Below are 26,189 nucleotides of genomic sequence, written 5' to 3'. Positions count from 1 at the left end.
ATAATGGTAGTGCTGTAGGCTCCAGCTGATTTCAGGGTTCCATTGTGACACATTGTACATAGTAAGAAATAGTAGCTTATAATATAAATAGACAAGATAGAAAAGAAAGTGGAGGGAAACAGAGGCACAGATAGTTGAAGTGACTTGCTCAAGGTCACGCAGAGGTGGTCAGTGACAGAGCCGGGCTTAAAACCCAGGTCTCCAGATCCCACCCCACCCACGGGAGTTCACTGCCTCTGAGATGGCAAATTGGTATGTTTTCATGGAAATGTATGAAAATCTCTAGACATCCATAGGGCAGTAAAACTTTACGGGAGAGGGGGTATTCCCTCACTAGTTGTACATATGCATCCAAGGATCTCAAAGCAATGAACAAACAAATCCCTTATGCTCACAGAAGCAGGCTTAAGGGGGATAAGCATTATTGTTTATACAGACTGTACACTTGAGCAAACTGAGGCATATAGACTTGCCTAAAGACATGAACATCAGTGGCAAAATCAGTGATGAAAATTACTCAAGAGTCCTACCTTACAGCACTCTGACCACACTCCTACCAAGCAGAGCACCTCTGGGGACAGGTTGATTGAAGGGGATGTGTTCAGTCTACAGAAGAAAAGGCTCGTAGGCGGGGAAAGGATAACAGGCATCAAATATGTAAATAGTTGTTCTAAAAAAAGATGACGATCAATTGTGCGTGTCCACAGCACAGAGGGTAGGAGAAGTGGCAATAGGCTTAGTTTGCAGCAAGGGAAATTTAGATTAGATATTAGGAAAACCTTTTTAACATTACGGATAGTTAAGCAATGGAACGAGTTATGTAGGGAGGTTATGGAATCCCTGGAGATTTTTAAGAACGGGTTAGGGCAACACCTGTCAGGGATGGTCTAGCTATATTTAATCCTGCCTCAGCACAGGATGGATGAACTAGATCAGTGCTTTTCAAACTTTTTGGTACCAGGGACCGGCTTACTGCCTTCCTAAACTGCATCAGGGAGATCTCAGGGACTGGTGCCCAGTCCATGGACCGGTCATTAAAAAACACTGAACTCGATGACCCCTGAGTCCCTTTCCAGCCCGTCATTGCTATGATCCTATCTTCCTGTTTGGACTGACTGTGCCATCTGCCTGTTACTGGATCAGCTGTTTGGATTTTGGGTTTTTTTTTGTTATTTTTATTGGTTTGGTTATTCTTTTATTTCCATCCACTGTTTATTTCCTTTATTTTAAGTTGTTTCCCAACACATTATGCTTAGTGAGGTGTGTAAGAGACTGAAGGATGCACTTGGAGGGCATGTTTTATCACAGTTTGTATACCAGTTTATGGCCAAATTAAAAGAAAAATACAATCTGACAGCTTTACCCCTGTTGCTGAATTAATGCTGGACAGCTGACTGTATAGGCAAGAAAGAAAATAAAACAAAGCAACTGCACGATGAAGGATCTTCATAGCTTTCCCCTGTTCATCCTCAGAACAGCATAAGGATTGGCTATCCAATTGCTGCTCAATTTGCCCCATAGATTTCAACCCACATTTGAAAAGAATTGTGTGCAAAGGCATGTAAGCCAAATGCCCGCTGCATGGATATAACTTAAGGATATATACACCTGCATGATTTTTGCATGCACACACCACACATAAATACACACAGGCTTTTAAAAATATGGGTCTGAGTTAACATATGTTTTTTTTAAAACCCTTCATTTAGCTGGGATAAATTCTTGTGGTCCTCCAAGAATTTCCAAGGTCTTCTGAAATATTCCATATATTTTGGTACCAGGGCAGAACACCTTCTGCTTTGCAAATACACTATTATCTTTCATGTTTTGCCATAACAGAGGTCATCAGAAATAGGCAGGCAGAATGAATAATTTGTTTTCTTTATTGAGCTAAGGACTCCATTAAACATTAGCACACAAACTATATGTTATTTTGTCTTTTCACACCGAATATTGCCAGTGGATCCTCAAAACCCAATGGAACTTTCTTCTATATAACTGTGCATCTTAATCTTAACTGGAGAAAATATCTCCTTGTAATAGAGACTCAGGGCTTGATTCCACCTTCACTTATTCTGGTGTAAAGCAGGAGTAACTCCCTGCTGTCAATGGAATTAGAGCAGTGTAAAAGCAGCATAACTGACAGCAAACTTAATCTCCTGGTTTTTGAATGAGACACTGAGCCCAATCAAGCCCACTTCTAAGTCAGATGCAAAAATCCAGTATATTTCACTTAAGATTGGATGCCTTTCATATGCCTTAGTCAAACACAAGCTACTGGGCTAAATACAGGATTGACTGGGTGAAATTAAATGGTTTGTGTTACACATAAAGTCAGATTGGATTATCCTTCCTACTTTAAAATCTATTAATCTCAAAGCTATTAAGAGAGCATGATCAGGCTCACTGCTAGGTTTGATTTAAACACCGGGCCTGATTCTCCTCTTACTCCAGTTGTACACAAGACAATTCTATTCATTCCTTTCTGTTCCAGTCTGGTTCTTATACTGCCGCAGTACAGGAGGTCATAGAGTAGCTCCTGATTTACACTGGTGTGAGAGGAGAATCAGCCCCAGAGAAGCCAGTAAAGCTCAGTTTAAAAATGATAGGAGAACACAGAAGAGAAGAGTGAGGGGGGATTTGATAGCTGCTTTCAACTAGCTGAAAGGGGGTTCCAAAGAGGATGGATCTAGACTGTTCTCAGTGGTGACAGATGACAGAACAAGGAGTAATGGTCTCAAATTGCAGTGGGGGAGGTCTAGGTTGAATATTAGGAAACACTGTTTCACCAGGAGGGTGATGAAGCACTGGAATGGGTTACCTAGGAAGGTGGTGGAATTTCCTTCCTTTGAGGTTTTTAAGGTCAGGTTTGACAAAGCCCTGGCTGGGGTTATTTAGTTGGGGATGGTCCTGCTTTGAGGTCCCTCCCAACCCTGATATTCTATGATTCTATGAACACAGATGATACCCTCTTTTCCTGACAATGGGAGACATCCCTTGTGCTGAGCATTATCACCAGATATGTGAGCCACTGATGTTCTATTAGGAGGTTATAGGAATTTAAGTGATGTCTGGGCCTTGTTCTACCCTCCCACCCCCTGTACAGGGGTGAATTAGACCTGAAGAGACCACAATCCACTGTTTTCCTTAATACCTTAACAACTGGCCTGCTCTCCATGCACACCCTTGCTTCTCCGACATATGTCGGTTTACACAGGCAAGCGATTCTTCTGTCATCCCTGTCTCTGAATACCACTGTTGCCACTTGAATGCCTGATGGATTCACATCAGTAAATCCACTCCCCATTACTGTTAGTGGGTGCAACCTGAGCAAATCCTGCTTGCTTATTGACCAAACAGTTTCCCTTCATCATGGGCCCTGTAAGAGTTTACCAAACCTTATTTTGTGTTCTCTCTACACTGTGAATTATTTTCCCCTTTGAATGAACACATAAACACAAGTACAAACACACGGAGATATGGCCTATGTAAAATGTGCCCCCATCCAGCTGCTGATGGAAAGGTGACTGGTGATTTCAGTGGGCTTTGGATCAGGACCTAGAGGACCTCAAAAAGTCCACTATCAGAATTCATGCTAATTAGCAGTCTCACCTGTACAGCGATAAGCCTTTCTGCTGAAGAGACAGAGCTACTGCTCATCTTTCAAAGCAAACCATTCAGGCAATGGGTTAAGGAACATGGCTGGGGCAATGTGTGGGAAGCTTGCACATCCACTACCTGTTCCTGTGCTTTATCTGTCACACTGTTCTATAAATAGAAAGTTCTATGTATCTACTTAAACAGTACCCATCACCTTCATATTTGAGCACCTCTTTCATTAGTGAATTTATCTTCAGCATCGCTAGGAGGAAGGTAAGTGTTACTATCCCAGTTTTACACATGGGGAACAAAGGAACAAAGAGATATTAAGTGATTTGCTCAAGGTTACAGAGGAAGTTTGTTGACCACTAGAAGAGAACCCTGATCTCCTGAATCTAAGTCAAGTGCCTTTACAACATGACCAAATTTCCATCTCCAAGGCTCTCAATTTGGTACTTTCCCCTCAGGAACTAAACTCGCTTTTAAAAAAAAAAACAGACAGCTGAAATCAAATAGTAAGGAAATTAAAAAAAATAGTTTCATTTAGAGATGCCTCGTTGGCAGAGACTGTCCCCTTTAACCTGGCTGTCTTGCTTTCACAATCCCATTTAAAACATCAAAGGAACAACAGGGAATCTAGGAGGACCATTTTAAAACAACTTCTCCATCACCGCTGGTGTCGCTCAACTCTTGAATGCATTTAGACAATTTCTTCTTAGCTGTGCAATTAAGACTCTACATTTCCCCCAACATCACTTACATCTTCCATTACCACCTGCATTTCATCACTTCAAAGAGCTCAGCAATTCAGGGATGAGTACCAGCCATTGTCTCTGTGTGGCTGATCCATCTGAACAGGGGAAGGAGACTCTGCATGAAGTGGAGACTCTTATTTTCCAGCCCCTAATTACACCTCAAACCACTATTTAAGACTATATAGCAAAAAGAAACAGGTAACATGCCCACAAAACAGCCCCTTACCGTATGAGCCAGCTGATTAAACCCACCATAATTAAAATGTACAGGACCTCCAATGAGCTTGTGTGTCCCTAGCAATGTTTTACTGTGTCTGGAGTTTTCTTCTGAAAGGTAACTTTTCTTATTCAGAAAACGGAGAATCACACACTAGCTCCGCAATTATGTGGTGGGGGTTCACCACGGAGTGACTGTACTTTCAGCTGGAAAAATGAAGGTAATCATAGAGCAGTTGGAGCAGGCAGCAGCTGGTTTTCTGATACTCTCTCTAAAATCTGTTAAATTAATTTAATGTGTGTAAAAGGCACTGGATTGTGAGCCCTGGAAACTAAAGTCCTCTGCCCAGAGAAGAGTCACAGCATGAGCGGTGTAAGCTCCCACACATTGCCCAGGCAATCTACCTAAGTCTTCAACTGGAGGAAATGCCTCTGGGGTGCAATGGGTCAGTCTGCATGTTCATTCAGTCTCCTCTCCTGTTCATTCTCCATGTTCCTTGAAGCCTTGGTCTCTCTTCTGCAGGAAGGGTGCAAATGAAAGTGACTAGTGATGGGGTTTTGTGATGCCGGGAACCTGTCTACTAGGAAACAAACTCGGACGGCAAATTCAGTTCAACTTGTCCACCACACAGCTGTCTACATCTTGGGTTGCTAGGGGGACTCTTGATCAATAATAAGCCTATGCCGGATTGCAACTAATGACTATTGGGGTCTCTCGCCATTACTACAGCCTTAGCACAAGGTCTCAAAAGAGCAAGTGTCAGTCATTTGTTGTGAACTACTCCATCACTTCCATAATAATAAATATAAAAACCTGCAGGATCATAAAGTTACTCCAGGCCAAATTCTGCTTGGAGAAATGAAATCATCAGGGACCATTTGCGCTCAGCCACAGGGAGAACCTGACCTTTTTGTTTTACTTATTCCAAGTTGATTTATACTTTGTGCTTATCAGTTACTCTCAAAGGGTCTGATCCAGAGCCCACTGAGGTCAAGGGAAACACTCCAATAGGGCTAGGATCAGGACTCAAGGCTGTAGTTCATCCCTATGCAGGGTATAGCACATCGCTAAGTTCCACATAAACTCAATTTCTGAAGGCTTTAAGTGGGACCTAAGTGGCTTTGTGCCAGCCCTCTGCATAGGGGTGAAGCTCATCTTAGGTAACATAATATTCTAATCACCAATAATGATCACATTTACTACTCTCTAAAATATTGTTTAGATAAAGCTCCATCAAGCACCCTCCCACATAAAACCCAGATAAATTCCGCCATCATGACCAACCCCATCATCCCATCTAACCCCTCAGGACCCTCCAAAAAGTCTGTGTTCATATTTGCAGGCAGTTTTGTGGCCCTATAAAATAAAGCAATAGCAATTACTCATGGAATAACTGAGTAGAGATAATTTGCTTGTTGGAACTAGGAAATTATGTCTCCAGCTGTCAGGCTTTGTCCCCTTAAAGGACTGCACACCATAAATCCAGTCAAACTTAGTTATACATTGTCTCACTCAGGATCTTCACTCACCTTAGCAGGCTGGCTAGAGCACCAACAGAAATTTATATTCCGCCCATCTCCTATTTCAAAATGGGAAATTTACCACTACAAGCAGCACTGATCTTCATCAATTATTAGTGTATTACAATGATGCAATTCCTTTCATCTCAAAGGGCCCAAAATGCTTAACATGCTAGAAGCCAAATCCTGTCCTCATTTGCACCTGTACAATGATATCAGTGGTGTTTCATGGCCATACATATGGGCAGAATTTTGGCTCTTCTTATTTAACATATGCAGTATCCAGGAATCATTTCAGCTACCACTAGAATGAAACTTTAGATGGAACATGGCTGCAGCACACACTATAACAACAATTTAAAACAAAAGTCAAATGAGGAACACTGTATCTGATTGAGAATACAGAGGAAATTTAGTAGGCAGAATTTACTCAAATTTTAATTCTGTATGAACATTAGGCTACAACCTTGGAAGGACATTGGTTTTCTGGTTAAGCACAGGTCTTAACTTCTATTCCCAATATTTCCTTAAGCTTCATTTGTGACCTTAGGCAAGTCATTTAGCAACCCTAAGAACTTGTCTGCATGTGAAATGCCATAGCGGTAGGTAGGTATACACTACCTACACTAATGGGAGGGGTTCTCCTGTCAGTGTAAGTAATCCACCTCCACCTTGACGTAGCTCTGTCTACACAGGGACTTAGGTCGCTTAATTACTTTGCTCAAGGAGATGGATTTTTCACATCCCTGAGCAATGTCGCTAGGTGTAGTGTAAACCAGCTCCAAGACACAGTTTCCTCAAGCTCACAATAATACCTACATACGTCATACAAGTATTGAGAGGATTAATTCTTTTACGTTTGTAAACCACACTGAAAGTCTTGAATGGAAGGTGCTTATGATGGGCTATGTATCCTACACAGGCCGTGAATGGGTTAATGTGGACGTGAAAAACCAGTTATGTTCCCTGGCTGCATCTGGAGGGAAACCCAGGCTTGACTGATCATGAAGCCCCAGTGGGCAGGAGCAGGCTGTTCGTTATAATGAGAAGTTTGTAGCAGAAGGGGGCTGCAGGGCGGGAGTCTGCAGTCACTCTTTGGAAACAGAGAGGTGGTGAGGGGGAAATCCAAGGCAGAGAATAAGCCCTGGGATTCCAGCCCTGAAAGAAGGATCAACCCAGAGAAGTTGCGGGGAAGAAAGCCTGAGAGAGGCTCGGTTGGAAGAAGCCCACGGAAACAGCAGCAAGGGATGGGACACTGCAAACCTAGGCTGACAGTAAGGGTCCCTGGGCTGAACTCAGTGTAGGGAAGGCCTGAGTTCCCCTACCAATCAATGGCAACATGGCATGAGCCCAGAATCAGGGGCCAGAAACCTGACACAAGATCTTGAAATTAACTGTTGGACTTTTGTTTGTTGAACTTTGTTACCCCAAAAGGGGCAGACATAAATATCATGACCAGGGTGGAGGGCCAAGTTACAGAGCAGAGACCATCACAGTGAAGGAGTGACTGTCAGAAGGGGTTGCCAGAGTGAAAGCCAGCTGCTATGCCACACCTGGCCACAAGGAGATGCTCCTGTGGTGAGTGAACCCCCTTACAAGACTGTAAAGCTTTACTTGACATTGAGATTTAGATTGACACACCAATCTGAACAAGCACCATCTGTCAAGATGTTCAATTTTAAATATGTATCAGGCCGCAGTTTAGTGATTACTGGTGCCTTGGTTTTTCAGAAATTGCTGGGAGAATCAGGCCTCTTGAAGGGGTCTTAAGTTGATCCAAAAATTGAGGTACCCAAAAGTACTACATGCTTTTGAAATGTTAGGGCATGTTTCTGTAGCTATGACATGATCTGTACCAACAGAAGCAGACTCAAAAAGGAATTCAATTCACTTATTTTCTTCCTTGGACAGTCAACATCTGGTTTATAATGTGCCAAGCTGGCAGGAGCAAGAAGAACTGCATGTTATTCTGAAGCAAGGAGGGTACCACCATTTGTTTCAAGTGCCAAGAAATACATCTATATTGTGTACCATTATCCGAGTACTTACACTGAACAGCATCGCACATTATTAAGGCTACTGTCCTGGCAACAACATTAGTTAAAAAAAAGAGAACACAGTGAAGGGACTAATCTGGAGCCAACCCCTAAACCCACTCTCCATGTTTAGGGGCACAACCTTGTTCCCCTCGAACAACTCCCCCCAATTAATGATCATTGAGGGTGCAAATATTACCAAACTTGACATCTGCCAGTAAATACCTGGGATTTATAGTCACAGATCTTGCAGGTGTGTAAATGAAATCATAATTATGGGCATGCAAAAACAGAGGCCCTCTAGAAAAAGCAAGTACTAAATGTTTGTCTAGGCCCTTGCGAGGGAAAATGCCACATCATTGATAAAGAAGGTCACAAAATCTTTTCTTGCCTTCTGATCTTGACTGTATGCCAGAATCCAGTCCTCCTGTTTGGGGTGGAACAGCAGGCTTTGGATGTAGAAGTTCAGCCGGTACTTTTGATAGGTGGCCCCTTCATCCGAGCTGATCAGTAAACTGCTCTCAATCTCTGGGTCAGTCAGCAACATAATCTGTATGGATGGAATAGTCACAATTAGAGAGGAGTCAAACAGAAGGATGAGGAAACAGCCAAGACTTGTAGGTAAACATGTTGAAAACTTTCAGAGTAGCAGGCGTGTTAGTCTGTATTCGCAAAAAGAAAAGGAGTACTTGTGGCACCTTAGAGACTAACAAATTTATTTGAGCATAAGCTTTCGTGAGCTACAGCTCGCTTCATCGGATGCATCCGATGCATTTTCCACCAAATGCATCCGATGAAGTGAGCTGTAGCTCACGAAAGCTTATGCTCAAATAAATTTGTTAGTCTCTAAGGTGCCACAAGTACTCCTTTTCTTTATGTTGAAAACTGATACATTTTCGTGACAGTATAAAAACTAGACTACACAATTCAAGTGTAGCAAACAGGTTAGAACAGACCAACCTTCCAGAAAGTAAATCAATATATGATAACTGTGTATGTGTATTTGAAGTATGAAGCAATCAAATAGACAGTGGGATCACATAGAATGAGCATAACTAATTACAATAGGTAAAAGTTAAGTCCAACAACCCCTTTGTGATCATCAACAAGATCTGAACCCTTGACAGCCAACACCAAAGCACAAACTTTGCTAAGGTTAACAGCAATAGTTGGTTGTTATCCTTTTCGAGATCTAGTCATCAGAGGAAGCAGACAACACACAGTGTGCAAGCACATTGCATCAACAAAGGAAAATGAAGACTGCAAAAAAAAAAGGAAATTGAAAATAATTCCCAGTGGTGGAATCTGTTAGATTGCAGAAGAGTCTGAACATAGAAGGTGGCAGGAAGTTTCATTGCTTGAGATTTTATAACCTGGCTGACTGCAGGGAGCAATCTTGCTTTAGTAGGGGGATGTTTGGTAACCCACTAGGTTCTTTCCATCTCTAATTTCCAAAATATTGTGAATTATGGCTTCAGTAAGGTATCAGAAACAGTCTCTGCTCAGTGAAGTTGCTCCTTTAGCTTAGTCCAAGGGTGCTCGCTCTGGAAATACAGTAGATGTCTGGCTTGTAGTTCTACTAGTGGCCACTTGCCACCAATTAACTTATTAATTGGTCTGTATTGCTAATGAATCAGAGAGAAGTGTGAGAGCCTAGCCTCCTGTCCCTGCATGAAGGAAATAGGTTTGAGAACTACAGAGAGAATGACTTCAGTCTTCCAGCAAGAGAAAAAAGCAATATCACAAAGGAATAGAGTAGGAGGCACCACAAATGGCAAATGCACAACGCTTTGAAAGACCTTTGCCTGCAACAGGATTAAAGATCTGTATCATTAGTGTCATTTTTAAATACACAGTTTACGGTCTCTGAAAGTGCCAGGCACAAATCAGCTCCTAGACAAGCCCAAACTGAAAGGAACAGGGTCTAGCGTTTCACAGTGGGAATTTTAATCTGTGTTCAGGCATTTCAGAATTTCTCTCTCTTTCCCCACCTACCATTCAGTAATAAAAGGTATTCAGAGTCACAAAGAAGGGGTGAGGGTGGGGGTAGGGGGGCCCGTGAGACATCATTTAACACAAAAGATCACTAACAATAAATTAGGAGACACCATAAAGATCTAGACAGATACAGCAGATATAAATATATTAATCCAGCTATGCATATCCATGTGTATACCTATGTAATATACATAGAAGATGTTCTGCATTTCTAGATGCATGACAAGTAATCCTCTAAATATGCAAAACTCCATGGCAGCGTTGCCTAGTGGATAGCTCATTGAACTGGGATTCTGCCATTGTCCCGCTTGTGACCTTGGAGGAGTCACATCAGCTCCCTTTTTCAGTGCTCCCATCTGTAAAATGAGGGGAAATGATAGCTCCTTTTGTAAAGTGCACTGAGATCTACTGATGAAAAGGACTAGATATGAACTAGGTATTATTATATTTAGTAGAAACGATTAGGTCATTATCCTAAGGTAGTGACTTCACAGTGGCTGGCATACAAAAAGAATTACTATTAAAATGGAAATTCACAGATCATCTGCTATCAATGGGCCAAGTAAAGCTGCTTTGTTTCTCAGACCAAACCACTCAGACTTATACTAGTGTCTCTCTCATTCTCCCAATGTTATTTCTTTGATAATGCAAGTACGGTTAAGCGTATCAACAGACAAGATGAATTCTCTATTCTTGTGTGAGTTTATGCACTGAAAAAGAAACACTGTTTATGCTGGTCTTTGAAAAGATCACACAGCGGAACACTAATTGTACCAGAGCAACTAGAGCAGAAATGAATGCAAATCAATGGCTTGATCTAAAGCTCATTGAAGTTAATGAGTCTTTCCATCAACTTCAATGGGCTTTGGATTGTGACTCTCAGGAACATTTGTTCCCCCTGTTCACTGGCCCCAGTATGAGGTTGTTCCAGATAGGAGAAGCCTGCCTTGAGACTTTTTTACACAACTTTAGGAAACTGGGCCTAAGGCTCCTTGTTGTGCTCTGTGTTGTGTGTCAGTGTGCGTTCACCTCAGACCACTCGGACAAATCATCAGGAGCAAGGCTTTATTCTTTAAAGAACATAGAACAGGATTACAGTCCAGCAGCCTCCTATCTGCTTGCCTGCCACGTGCTCCCAGCTCAGTCAGTGCTGAGACCTCCTGCTGGTGGGGGGCAGAGGGTACATCCCAGCAGGAACCAGGAAGATCTCCCAACATGCCCCATTTTGTAGTCCACAACTTGGAGTTCCCACGGCTGCTGTTGAAGCTTGGACCTTGTGCTACAAATTGTTAGCCAAGATCAGTCCCAGTCTCACATTCTTCTATCTTAGATACTTATATGATCCCCATTTCCATAGTATCTGCACAACTCACCTCACAATCTTTAATGTATTTATCTTCACACCACCTCCATGCAGCAGGGTATTGCTATTACCCCATTCTACAGATGGGAAACTGAGGCACAGAGAAGCTAAGTAATTTAGCCAAGGTCACACAGGGAAATCTATGGTGGAGTAGACAGCTGAACATAGGTTTTCCAAGGCTAGTACCGTAATCACTGGACCATCTTTCCTTGATTTATGTTGTTCTATCCTTGGTTTCTACATCGTCACCCACTGTACAAGACCTCTGTGATGGGGTGCCTGCCCCACACTGGGCTCTAAGGGGTTAATAGAGCCCTAGGGAGGCTGAGCAGGAGGCAGCTAATCAGAGAAGAGCTGAAGGGAGCAGCCAATTTGAAAAGGGAGCTGCAGGCAGACGAAGGCAGTTTTCTGCTGGGAGCCTAGGGAGAAAGGATTGTGACTCTGGAGGGCTGAGAGAACTGCCAGCACCCTGGACAAAGCAGTGCTGCTAGCAGGGATGGGGGAGCGAGAGACAGCTCCTGGCTGGTTGCTGGGGTTTGCAGGCGGAGGCCCTGAGGCAAGGGCAAAGAGGATGCTGGGGCCACAAGCAAGTGACCACACAATTTGCTGCAGTAGCCACTAAGGGAAGTGGCTGAACTGTGGACTGCAGGTCCCCCGGAAGGGGGGAGCACAGTGTGTGACACGGCCAGAGGGCTGTGTTGCTGAAGAGGACGTTGAGGCCCATGGAGAGATGTGGGTCCTAGAGCAGGAGTGATGGCAGCAAGGCACCACCAGAGGAGGGTGCAGTGGTGAACAGAGCTAATCCCCAGGACAGCCAGCAGGAGGTGCCACAGTGCAGAGTGAATCCCGTTACAACCTCATTTTCAGAAGACAAAACAAGTTAGAATTCCCTAAGGTGACATCTTCAACACAGTCACCATGCACAGTGGAATCAGAACCCCAAGCTGCTTACATGGAAATTTGAAAGCAAACTTATTACAACATTTTTGCATGTAAATAGTCAGAGCTAGGAGCCCAAAGAGGACAGCTAAAGCATGAGAACTAGAAAGTGAAACTGACTGGAAACCACATGGGGGAGGGAGGACGGGAGGGGACGGGAGGAGCAGGAAGGGGGAGAGACAGAGAGATTGGTCTAGATTTATTTTCCAAACTGACAGAAATGTGAATGGTGAACAAATGTAGGCAAGTTCACTTGATTTTACGTCTGGATAATCTATGGTGTTTTTAGTAACACAAATCAAACTTTTATTTGATGTACAGAACACCAAATTCTGCTCTCAGGCACAGTATGACCCCATTCACCTGAGAATACACATTATGAAGGCATCCACACTTTCATTGGACAGGATTAAACACACAAAAAAAACCCCACCAACAGTAATAAAACAAGTCATAATTTGAATGGAGTGTAAAACCTAATGGTCCACCTCACTGAAACCTCTCACTGAGGAAGTAACGAAGAATCTGCCTGTATGGCCATGTTATTCCATAACTGCCCGCTTCATGGTTTCTTGCATCTTCTTTTGAAGCATCTGGTACTGGCTACTTTTGGAGAAAGGATCCTGGAATACTTACACTGTAAAGTCCTCAGGGCAGGGACTGTCTTTGTGTTATGTGTTTGCATAGCACCTTGCAGAGTGAGGATTGGTCTGTGACTGGGAGCCTTCATCCTTACTTCAAAGCAGTAACAATAATCAGAAAGGAATGCATGGTCAGACCCAGGTGGGCAATTCCTAGGTGATGAATTTGGCCATAATTTTTAATCTTCAAAATTTCCTTTTACATAACCTACTATCCCATCTTCCCATCAAGTTAGCTACTGAAAATGATTTAAAAAAAGTGAAAGCCATATCCAAAAATATACACATTTCCAGAGGGAGACCTTTGTTAAATGGGTCTTGGCACTGCTGCTTTTTCGATCTACGTCCAGGCGGAACAAAGAGCAGGATATGTGAGGACTCAGCTTCCCCCAGCAAAGGTCATTACTTTCTGTTCAGATCAGTGCCCAGAAGCACTCAGAGCCCGTTTACTTATACGAGGCACAGTGAACACAGGCAGCACTTGCTGATGCTCCAGATGAATTGGGTTTTTTTGCAGAAAGTCAATAGAGTCGACACAAGCTCCAGCAACCAAACACAAGGCGCCCATTTATCACCCCCTCCCTGAAAAGGCAGAAACTTTATTTGCTTTTCCTAAAGGCGACAAATCAACATGAAATGCAGCTTATAGATTTTAAAACACTTCACACAAATCTGTATTTTTTCCCCTTCCTTCTTTTGTATTAGCTAGTGACACCAGACTGACTTAGAAAATGAAATGGATCCTTGTTCTCCTCCTGATGCAGCTTGGAATGCCCTGTAAGATGATTCTTTATCTACTTCCAGGGATGGAATTCTGATCCTTAGATGGCAAAAAAAAAAAAAAATGGTCTGAATGACTGGAGTTCTGAGGTTTCTGTGACTGAGTAAAGCAAGAGCTGGTGTAAATAATGTCTTCCTCCACCCCCTTCCAGTCAGATTCTTCTCTCACATTGCTACAGACAAGAAGTCCATTGACATGAACAGAATGACCCCAGTGAAACATAGGTGTAAAGGAGAGAAGAAAGAGGCCCTTAGATACAACTGGATTCCCACCACTTAGCAATGTGTAACATTGCCCTACAGACCCCATTACTCAGCAGCTCAGAGTTAGATTCACTTATGCTCAGTAGGCCTAAGGGAATCTAAGTTGTAAATCTCATGGGGCCAAATTCATCCCTGTGAAGAGGGCCAGCAGAAGTCCCATGCATCACTTCAATGGTCAGAATAAGGCTGTAGCATGGACTCATGTGGGGCATAGGCCTTGCTCTGGCACTCCACACAAGGAGTTTCAGCCATGGTGCGAGACTAGAAGAGTGGAGCGTAGCAAGAGAGGCAACTAATAGGAAGATGCAAGAATGAGTTTAGTTAAAGTAGGGTACTCCCTACTTCAGCTTACATAGCCTTGTGTTTTTTAATGGCTCCTCAGCATGTATATTACACCAATTTAGAGTCTCTAACACCGCAACTGAGTGCAAGAGAACTGGAAGGTAGAGGAGCCCCAGTGTAATTACTTCTAATTGATGCCATTTCGCCTCTGAATTTGGCCCACAGTTTTCCAAGAGCAGTACTGAATTCAGGGGTAACTGGGATCTGCTCATTCTGTAATTCACATGTGAATTTCAAAGCGATGCCTCTTGACTTTATATAGTCCAACTAACTCATTATTTGTGCCCTTTTTGGACCCAGAATGAAAAGGAGATGAAAAAATCAGGCACATGTAACCCATTGGTGAATGTGAGTTATAGCCCCCGCCCCCATCTATGATCCCTGGATATGAGTTGTTAGGAACAAAAAATGTAGGCCATACTTGCAGGAGGGGGGGATTCTACCTGGGAAGTAGTGACTGTGCAAAATATTTGGGGGTCGTGGTAGAGAATCAGCTGAATATGAGCTCCCAATATGCTGCTGTGGCCAAAAGAGCGAATGCGATCCGGGGATGCATAATCAGGGGACTCTCGAGTAGGAGTAGAGAGGATATTTTTACCTCCGTTTTTGGCAGTGGCATGACTGCTGCTGGAATACTGTGTCCAGTTCTGGTGCTCACAATTCAAGGAGGATGCTGGTAAATTGGAGAGGGGTCAGAGATGAACCATGAGACTGATTAAAGGATTAGAAAACATGCCTGATAACGATAGACTCAAAGAGCTCAATCTATTTAGCTTAAAGAGAAAGTGAAGGGGAGATTTGATTACAGTCTAAGGATCTACATGGGGATTTCCAATCTAGCAGAGAAAGGTATAATACAATCCAGTGGCTGGAAGTTAAAGCTAGACAAATTCAGACTAGAAATAAGGTAAATTTTTAACAGTGATAATAATTAAGCATTTGAACAATTTACCAAGTGTCGTGGTGGATTCTCCAAGACTGACAATTTTTAAATCAAGAATGGATGTTTTTTCTAAAATATCTGCTCTAGGAATTATTTTGGGGAAGTTCTATGGCCTGAGTTATACAGGAGGTCAGACTCGATGAACACAACGGTCCCTTCTGACCTTGGCATTTAAGAATCTTACAGCCCCAAGCTAACCCTTAGCTCAAATTTTAGCAGCTCATTCAGCTCTGGAGGTTCCCAGTTCAATCCCCGGTTTGACAGCCAACAGGTCAGCCATCACAGAAGCAGATACTTTGGTGATGAAATCTAGAAAGAAGTCCACCAGCACTGTAGTTTGGGTTAGACCAATAACTCTTACCAACCAAGCTGTTGTTGAAGGCACTAAGTTCTGTCAATGGCAGATAAATTAGGATCAAAATTAATTAAAATAAATCCTTGAACATTTACTTGAATGTTAAAACAGGAGAGAATTGAACCAATGGCCATATCCCACATGTCTTACTCATGCAAGTAGCTTGGACCTAGTGTCCCACTCGTCTCTGCATGTCTTCTTTCATAATGGTAATTGGAATGTGGGGAAAACATGACCATTCATCTTCCCCTTCTGGGTAGCAGTCTGCATTGACTATCACATGCCCATTTGTTGGCTTCTACATCATGCACAGACCAATCCCAGTATCATTGATTGTAATTGTTTTCCTCAATATATATTTCTGCCGAATTGGACACTTTGACTTCTTGCTGTTCATGGCTAGTGATGTGGGAATGGTGTCCTAAATCCCATGGCATTTTTTCTACCTCTGATGGGAGAACTGAACATTTTGCAACCGAATTAATACACAGTGAGCATGCAGTACAATTTCAGTTTTGATGCATAAGCATTCAAGCTAAAATTCATGACCAGTTTTAGGTTTGGGAACGTTTTCACTAGTTCGTGGGGGTTGTCTGAATGCTAGTGAGTAACCATGTGACCACTCCATGAATCAGAACAAATAGAACTCAGCACTTATATTTGTGAAAATATTTACAGATAACGTTTTAGTATTTAATAGGGCTGTTGATTAACTGCAGTTAACTCACGCGATTAACTCAAAAAATGAATCATGAATAAAAAATTGTGGTTAATCACAATTTTAATCACTCTCTTAAGCAACAGAATACAAATTGAAGTTTATTAAATATTAAAAATTTATGAAACAAAATATGTTGATTTAAATTACAACACAGAATACAAATTGTATTGTGCTAAATTTATCATTTTTACAATGCAAATATTTGTAATAAAAATAATAATAAAAACAAAAGAAATAACATTTTCCAGTTCACCTCATACAAGTACCATAGTGCAATCTCTTGAATGTGATATTGCATTTTACAACTGTAGGATTGGGTTTTTTTACATAACTGCACTCAAAAACAAAACAATGTAAAACTTTAGAGCTTACAAGTCCACTTAATCCTACTTCCTGTTCAGCCAATTGCTAAGACAAACAAGATTGTTTACATTTATGGGAGATAATGTTGGCTGCTTCTTATTTACAATGTCACCAGAAAGCGAGAACAGTCATTCACATGGCACTTTTGTAGCCGGTATTGCAAGGTATTTACATTCCAGAAGCGCTAAAGATTTGTATGCCCCTTCACGCTTACGCCATCATTCCAGAGCACATGGTTCCATGCTCATGATGCTCGTTTAAAAAAAAGTGTTAAATAAATTTTTGCCTGAACTCCATGGTGGAGAATTGTATGTCTCCTGCTCTGTTTTACCTGCATTCTGCCATATATTTCATGTTTTAGCAGTCTCAGATGATGACCCCAGCACATGTTGTTCATTTTAAGAACACTTTCACTGCAGATTTGACAAAACGCAAAGAAGGTACCAATGTGAGAGTTCTAAAGATAGCTACAGCACTCGACCCAAGGTTTAAGAATCTGAAGTGCCTTCCAAAATCTGAAAGGGACAAGGTGTGGAGAATGCTTTCAGACGTCTTAAAAGAGCAACATTCGCATATGGAAACTACTGAACCCAAACCATCAAAAAAGAAAATCAACCTGCTGGTGGCATCTGACTCAGATAATGAAAATGAACATGTGTTGGTATGCACTGCTTTAGATCGTATCGAGCAGAACCCGTCATCAGCATGGACACATGTCCTCCGGAAGCATGAAGGGACATATGAATCTTTAGCGCATCGGGCACGTAAATATGCCAGCTACAACAGTGCCATGTGAATGCCTGTTCTCACCTTCAGGTGACACTGTAAACAAGAAGCAGATAGCATTATCTCCTGCAAATGTAAACAAACTTCTTTGTCTTAGGAATTGGCTGAACAAGAAGTAGGATTAATTGGGCCTGTGGGCTCTAAAGTTTTACATTGTTTTATTTTGGAATGCAGTTATTTTTTGTACATAGTTTTATATTTGTAAGTTCAACTTCCATGATAAAGAGATTGCACTACATGTATGAAGTGAATTGAAAAATACTATTTCTTTTGTTTTTACAGCGCAAATATCTGTAATAAAAATAAAAATAAAGTGAGCACTGTACACTTTGTATTCTGTGTTGTAATTGAAATCAATACATTTGAAAATGTAGAAAACATTCAAAAATATTTAAATACATGGTATTCTATTATTTTTAACAGCGTGATTAATCACGTGATTAATTTTTGTAATCGCTTAACAGTCCTAGTATTTAACCATCTCTACTTTAGGCTGAGCCAATCTGCTGGCAACATTTCCACGTCATTTTGCCCTGGGTACGGAGTTCACGCAATGGACTATTGACTCCCGCATTTCAAGTAAATATGGGACAAGGCTATTTGTCCCATATGATGAAGTTCCTCTCCTCTTGCCTATTATACTACTTGGTATTGGTGGGGGGTGTGAAGGAAGCACTGAGGTGGGGAGGGATTCTGAAAAAAAGAAAGATCTGTGGAGACAAACAACTTCTGGTTCACTTCAGAGTCACTGTGGACTCTAGCTCAGAAAAAACACATATGAATGGCTGAAATGAACTAATATAGAGGCTGTTATGGTTGTCAGTGAATTCCGACACAGGGCCGTGCACATACACACAGGTCATTACCATGTGCTAATCAATGTATAATGTGCATCAAGTAGAGGGGCAGGAGTATAGGAGCTTTTCCTCTCTCGGTTTGGTCTTCTACAGATGTAATTGTCTCACAATTCCCCACTTTGTGCCAGGTCCTGAAAATCTCGGCATACCCATAATTCCCTCTGAAGTGAACAGAAACTGTTCTCTTAGTACCAAGTCTTTATGTTGCTTGTCTTTACTGAATATCAAAGCTCTGCTTGGTTCAGCACACTTAGAGAGTGAGAAATATCAACCTTCCCAAGAAACCAGCTGTTTTCCCTACAGCTGGAATGAATTCTTAAAATAGATCTGTTTCCTTCAAGGTAGTCCTTAATTAGAAAGACAAAAAAAAGCCACCTGCTCCTTGAAGGCTTTCTATATGTAGCTTCAACTTTTCTTATTCAAGAGCTGAACAAACACAAAGATTTTATTTCCCTTTGTTTTTATTTGTGGCAAGCTGCCTAACAACTTAGCAAGCTCTGTGAAAATTACTCATCTCCTCAAACTTTATTACTACCAAAATAGGAAAATATAATAGAAAACAATAGCAACAAGAGTTCTCAGACTAGCACATTTATTATTGCACAGTGTCAGTACAGGGCAGAGTTAAGGTTGTGGAGTATTTCCCTACTTTACCATGTTTGTATTTCTTTTAACTTTCACCTTCATTCTGAATGTATTATAATTGTTTTGGGGATAAATACAACACCACCCCTGTAATGTATTTTATCCTAAGTTACTGAGATGTGCTCTCAGGTACAGAGGGAAACAATTTCTCATCCCACAATATTTTCGAGATTTCAGAAATGGGTCCCATTCCGCACTGGTTGGAAACTGAAACCTTACAATGAAAAAACAGGGAGACAATCCTAGAGCCCTGAATAGCCAATAGCCTGGTACTTTGGGCACTTGCCTAGGATGCAGGAGACCTGGGTTTGAGCCCCAGTGCTGAATCAGGCAAAATAGGGACTCAAAGTGAGGTCTCTCACATTCCAGATGAGTATCCTAATCATTGAGGTTATTACATGAGGGGTTGTGAGCTGTCAGCCTCCACCTCAAACCCCGATTTGCCTCCTGCATTTATACTGGTGTTAAATATATAAAGTATTTTAATTTATTTATTTTAATTTACTCAGAGGTTTGCTATGTAAAAGGGGTCAACAGTACAAAAGTTTGAGAACCATTGTAGCATTTGTCTGGAAAGTATATTACTTAGTTGATTTATTTGTATCTACTTGCCTAATTACACTGCAAACTCTGTAAAAAGAATAATCCGTTCCATCCCTGTATTTACCAGAATAGAAGCATATTAAAAAACACTAAAAAACAGGTCCCTTGACTTATGTGACATTTCTTCTTTGTTTGTTTTCTATAAGAGCATCTTATATCTTCCTTCTGTCTGGTCTCTCAAACAAAATGATTCATTAAACAAAGTGCATCCTCCCCCGGCTTTTGCTTTCCCTACCCAGCCTGGCACGCTATTTCATATGCTAAAACAGTGAAGAGATTGAAAACTCTAAACTGTGTCTATTTGAATAATGGGTTATATCCTGTAGATTTAAGAGACAGAAGAACCATCATATTCCACCAGCACTGACCTGTGCATAAATCCAGGAAGATAGAACCCTGCTTTGTCAAGCACTGAAAGAAACTGTACCCAGTATTCCTTCTGGTAGCAGCTAACTGGATTTCATAATAATACTTTTCAATATCTTATTACTATTTTTATTATAGTAGTGTTAAGAGAAACTGAGATCAGGGCCCCATTGTACTGCTGAGTGCTGTGCAATGACATCTTAAGAGACAGTCCCTAACCTGAAGAGCTGAGACCACATCTACACTAGAGACCTTACAGTAGCACAGCTGTAGCGATGCAGCTGTGCCACAGTAAGATCTCCCAAGTAGCCATTCTATGCAGATGGGAGGGAGCTCTTCCATCAACATAATTAAACCATCTCAATGAATGGCAGTAGCTCTGTTGGCAGGAGAGTGTCTCCTGCCAACATAGCACTGTCCATACTAGTGCTTCTGTCAGTGTAACTTATGTCGGTCAGGGGGGTGTTTTTTCACATCCCAGAGTGACATAACTTAGACTGACAAAAGTGCTAGTGTAGACATAGCCTTAGTCTAAATAGACAAGGCAGGAGAAATTAAGTATTATATCCCCATTTAACAGATGGAAAAAGATCACAGATCACTTGTGAGGTTTTGAGAGAGCAACTGTGAGAGCTGAGCACTTTTGAAAATCTGGCTATAAATGACTTCCCCAAGGTCCCTCAGGGAATCTGTGGCAGAGTCGGGAATTAATCCCAGGCCTCTTGAGTTGCCATCTAGTACTTTAACAACAACACCAGCCTTCTTTTCACTTTCAATCAGGAGCTCTGTTTAAAATATGATGGCACAACGTGGCCCACATAAATAACATGACTACTCATGGAACAAGGAACTACTTACTCCATGTCAGTGAGGAAGGAAGACCATGAATCTTAATTAAGGGTCATCTGTGATGTTGGTAGGTGTTTGTATTCCCATGTTATGGGTGGGTAAACAGATGCACACAGGCACATGTTAACATTGGGCAAAATTCACCCGTATGCTTAGAGCCAGCACAAAGAACTATACAGCACCTAAGCCCCAGTGTGGGCGTTAATGGTATTTATGTTGTGCTAAGATTTTTGTATAAGCTTTAAGCACACAGCTGAATTTTATCCACAATGATTCAGTAGCTGGGCTGGAAATAGAATTCAGCAGTCTTAGCCCCTAATCACATGATGTAAACATTAGCTCCAGGATCAATCAGTTCCCAACTAAGGAACAAGGAATGATAAAGCTTCCCACTTGTTGAAACTCTTGTAAATCAAGTTCTAGATCCTTATCCCTTTATTCTACATACATTTAGCATTCCATTCAGTAGCTCGGCAGTGAATCAAATGCTGCTACTGCTTTTTCCCATTATTACCTACCAGCCTATTTTCCTTATATACTCTGATAATAGACCCCGTAGCTTGAAATAGTTTAGAAAACGGTTGTGACAATTCAAGTGCAGTACCACAGAACATTGCCAATTTGAACTAATTCAACCCTTTACAGATTATTATATTTTGTTAATAAGTAAATAAACAAACAATAAAAATACCAAGGAATCTATACCATATAATGTACTGTGCAATTTTGGAGAGTGTAGTTTAGTTTCAGTTATGTATAATCTCTAGTACCAGCAAATGTACTGCGACATATTTAGTAAGAGTAATTAAATCTTGGAAATTTGAGACCTTGCTAGAGTGCTCTACTATGAATTCTTTGCTCAGACACTGATTTAGCTTGGTTCTACCATTTGACCGTGTGTAAGTGAACAGTTCATGGGCAGTCTTGCCTATAGTGGGAACAAGAGTCCAGCCTACTAGTTAGAGCTAGATCCAGGTGGGGTAGGTCCAGAAACAAAGTCAATAGCCAGAGCCAGGATTCAGGAGCTAAAGCCTAACCCTTGGGGTTAGCCAGCGTTGCAGTTAGAAGGTGTAGCAGAAAGTCGGAGCCAAGAATCAGAAGCCAACGTATTAACCAGAGTCACAGGCAGAAGGCGGAACCAAGCGTCTGAGCCAGGTGTCAGGAAAAAGTTGGGGGCTGGAGCAGGTACAGGCGGGGGCTGGAGAAAGGCGAGAGACAGCAAGTATAGGACCATGCACAGCTGCAGGCTAGGAATGCACTAAGCAGCTACTGTCTGCTGCTGCTACTGAGCTTAAATATCAGCCAATCAGGTGGTACAGTCAATCAGATAGCTTCTGACCGACTGGCCCTGCTGCAGGTTGGGCCTGACACTTTGCATCCCAATAAAGCATTTTATTCAAAGCACTTTCCAAATAGTAATTAGCAAATCCTCACCACACCTTGATAGACACACTTTGCAGAGGGGTAAATTAAGAGAAGAAAGATTAAATAACTTGCCCAAGCTCATAAGTGTATCGGTGGAGAAATAGAACACGGTCTGTGCTTCTAGTAGTAGCAAAGTAGCAACTAACAGCCCCAACCAATTGTGCTAAGCACTGTGCATCTACATAGTAAGAGACAGTTACTGCCCTGAAAAGATTGCAGCGTTAAAATATGGACCAAGGATAGATGGGAAAAAAGAGATACAGAGAAGTAATGTATCTTGCCCCAGACCAGTGGCAAAACTAAGACTAAAATCCAGGTGTACACCTATTTTCTGTACTATCCACTAGTCAACACATCCCTTCGTAAAAGCCACTGAAAATGACTTTACAGCAAAGATATTTGATGTACCTACTGCATAGAAAGTTAACACAAGTAGTCTAACCTGGCTTAAGTACATGCAGACACCACTGGAATATAAACAGAGGATTGCCTGGGGTGACCCAGAGTTTAGAATCACTAGTATATTGTCAACGTGAGTGAACTGATGGCCAGAGAGCCGCTGAGTAGGTTTCACCCCAGCTATGGAGAATCTGGGATTTACATGGACTGAGAGATTCATAGCTGCAGGAGTTTCTAGTCCATTTATTTTTAATAGGCCTCATAAACACTCAGCTCTTGGAATGCGTCTCTTACTGTGTCTAGTGGGTGACTAGTCAAAAATCTAATAATGCTCATTATAATGGAGACTTTGCATGATATTCATCTTAAATGTACCCGTTCTTACTTTTATGCCATTCCTCCTAGTTATCCCCTCTTATACCATCCTACAATTAATATTTCTTCTTGCTAGGGATGCTTTTAGACAGTGCATAGTTATCATTTAGCCAAAGTACCAGGGGGAACTTTCCTTACATTAGTTAGGAGGTCTCTGTATGGGGTCATTATGAGAAGAGAGACTCAGGCTTGTGAAGATATTTCTTTCCCACTCTGGAGCAAAACAAACAAAAAAAGTCTCAAATTGTCTGTGTGATCCACAGTCATAAATCATGGCACAAAGTTTCTGACAGTCCCAGATTCCAGTGATGCTGTTATTCTTGGCAGAAAAGTTTTTAATACACCTCTTCTGCGGTCTCTGTTCTTAGAAAACATTTCATAAAATGACCTGGGATTAGGGTAGGGAAGCGCGAAGATAGGATGATGACATCGTTCTAGTGATCTACAGTATTATGGAAAAAAGAACAGGAGTACTTGTGGCACCTTAGAGACTAACAAATTTATTAGAGCATAAGCTTTCGTGGGCTACAGCCCACTTCATCGGCTACATAGAATGGAACATATAGTAAGAAGATAGATAGATATATATATACATACAGATAAGTTAGAAGTTGCCATACAAACTGTGAGAGGCTAGTTGGTTAAGAATAGCTATTATCAGCAGGAAAAAAAAACTTTTGTAGTGATAATCAAGATGGCCATTTAGACAGTTGACAAGAAGGTGTGAGGATACTTAATTTAGGGAAATAGATTCAATATGTGTAATGACCTAGCCACTCCTAGTCTCTATTCAAACCCAAGTTAATGGTATCTAGTTTGCATATTAATTCAAGCTCAGCAGTTTCTCGTTGGAGTCTGTTTTTGAAGCTTTTCTGTTGCAAAATTGCTACCTTTAAGTCTGTTCCTGAGTGGCCAGAGAGGTTGAAGTGTTCTCCTACCGGTTTTTGAATGTTGTAATTCCTGATGTCAGATTTGTGTCCATTTATTCTTTTGCGTAGAGACTGTCCGGTTTGGCCAATGTACATGGCAGAGGGGCATTGCTGACACATGATGGCATATATCACATTGGTAGATGATGTGATTAGGTCCTATGATGATGTCACTTGAATAGATATGTGGACAGAGTTGGCATCGGGCTTTGTTGCAAGGATAGGTTCCTGGGTTAGCATTTTTGGTGTGTGGTTGCTGGAGAGTATTTGCTTCAGGTTGGAGGGCTGTCTGTAAGTGAAGACTGGTCTGTCTCCCAAGATCTGTGAGAGTGAAGGATCGTTTTTCAGGATAGGTTGTAAATCTTTGATGATGCACTGGAGAGGTTTTAGTTGGGGGCTGAAGGTGACAGCTAGTAGCGTTCTGTTATTTTCTTTGTTGGGCTTGTCCTGTAGTAGGTGACTTCTGGGTATTCTTCTGGCTATGTCAATCTGTTTTTTTCACTTCAGCAGCTGGGTATTGTAGTTTTAAGAATGCTTGATAGAGATCTTGTAGGTGTTTGTCTCTGTGTGAGGGATTGGAGCAAATGCGGTTGTATCTGAGAGCTTGGCTGTAGACAATGGATCGTGTGGTGTGTCCTGGATGGAAGCTGGAGGCATGTGGGTAAGTATAGCAGTCAGTAAAAGTTTTAAGGGTGGCAATTTTGCAACAGAAAAGCTTCAGAAACAGACTCCAAGGAGGAACTGCTGAACTTGAATTAATGTGCAAACTAGATACCATTAACTTGGGTTTGATTAGAGACTGGTAATGGCTGGGTCATTACACACATTGAATCTATTTCCCTAAAGTTAAGTATCCTCACACCTTCTTGTCAACTGTCTAAATGGGCCATCTTGATTATCACTACAAAAGGTTTTTTCTCCTGCTGATAATAGCTCATCTTAACTAATTAGCCTCTCACAGTTTGTATGGCAACTTCCAACTTATCTGTATGTATATATATATCTTCTTACTATATGCTCCATTCTATAAAAAGAAAAGGAGTACTTGTGGCACCTTAGAGACTAACAAATTTATAAGAGCATAAGCTTTCGTGAGCTACAGCTCACTTCATCGGATGCATGAAGTGAGCTGTAGCTCACGAAAGCTTATGCTCTAATAAATTTGTTAGTCTCTAAGGTGCCACAAGTACTCCTTTTCTTTTTGCGAATACAGACTAACACGGCTGCTACTCTGAAACGCTCCATTTTATGCATCCGACGAAGTGGCTGTAGCCCACGAAAGCTTATGCTCTAATAAATTTGTTAGTCTCTAAAGTGCGACGAGTATTCCTGTTCTTTTTGCGGATACAGACTAACACGGCTGCTACTGAAACCAGTATTATGGAAGTATGCGTTGGTTCAAGCCTTTGATTCAGAATGTTGGCCAAGAAATGTATCCACAAATTTGATGGCTTGATTTATTATGGTGTTTTTGGAGAACAAGTCAGAACTAAAATGCCTAGTGGGTGGAATGCAACTTTGTCTCCTTTGCTTTCCAGTTCATGTAATACATTGTTTGAAACAAACACAACCATCAGATATGTGCTCTGACTTCTCAACTAGTCACTTGAATATGGGAGTGTGATGATAGCTAATTTTACTGAAGACTTCCATTGGCAAAGGTGTGCAAAACTTCTTCCTCTCCACCTGTATGCTTGTATAATTTTATTTTTTTTTACTAATTTATTTTTGCTCCACAAACTGCTTAAGACCATAGCACTGGAACATCTCATCTGAGCTGGTGTTTTACAATAACCTGATTTCCCCCTGGAACTAAGGATATGTATACACTGGCAGTTACAGCGCCGGCAGTTACAGCGCCGCTCAGAGAGCACTGAAGGGAAATTGCTGTTGTGTGTTCACACTGTCAGCTGTCTGCGCAATAGCATGTTCATACTTGCGGCGTTGGAGTGGTACTCGGACTGGTGCACTCTGGGCAGCTATCCCACAGAGCATCTCTTCCTCTTCTGCCATTAAGAGTTGTGGGAAGGTGGAGGGGGTTGTGGGGCATCCTGGGTCCTGTCCCAATGCCCCATGATGCATTGCTTCGCATCCCAGCAATCCCTGTGCTTCTGACTG

General features: G+C 41.6%; 1 protein-coding gene across 2 annotated transcripts in view; it reads right to left on the bottom strand.

The window, feature by feature from the left end:
• The window catches only part of SORCS1 (sortilin related VPS10 domain containing receptor 1), a 444,317-nt gene that overhangs the window by 155,382 nt on the left and 262,746 nt on the right, over positions 1-26,189 (bottom strand). For both annotated transcript variants that reach the window (XM_043518946.1, XM_038411260.2), the window contains exon 4: positions 8,520-8,678. In XM_043518946.1, the coding sequence (XP_043374881.1) occupies positions 8,520-8,678 (159 nt within the window). The remainder of the gene's footprint in view (positions 1-8,519; positions 8,679-26,189) is intronic.

This window comes from Dermochelys coriacea, chromosome 7 (assembly GCF_009764565.3).
Source record: "Dermochelys coriacea isolate rDerCor1 chromosome 7, rDerCor1.pri.v4, whole genome shotgun sequence".
NCBI classification, from domain to species: domain Eukaryota; kingdom Metazoa; phylum Chordata; order Testudines; family Dermochelyidae; genus Dermochelys; species Dermochelys coriacea.
This window is presented reverse-complemented; position numbering and strand designations above follow the sequence as displayed.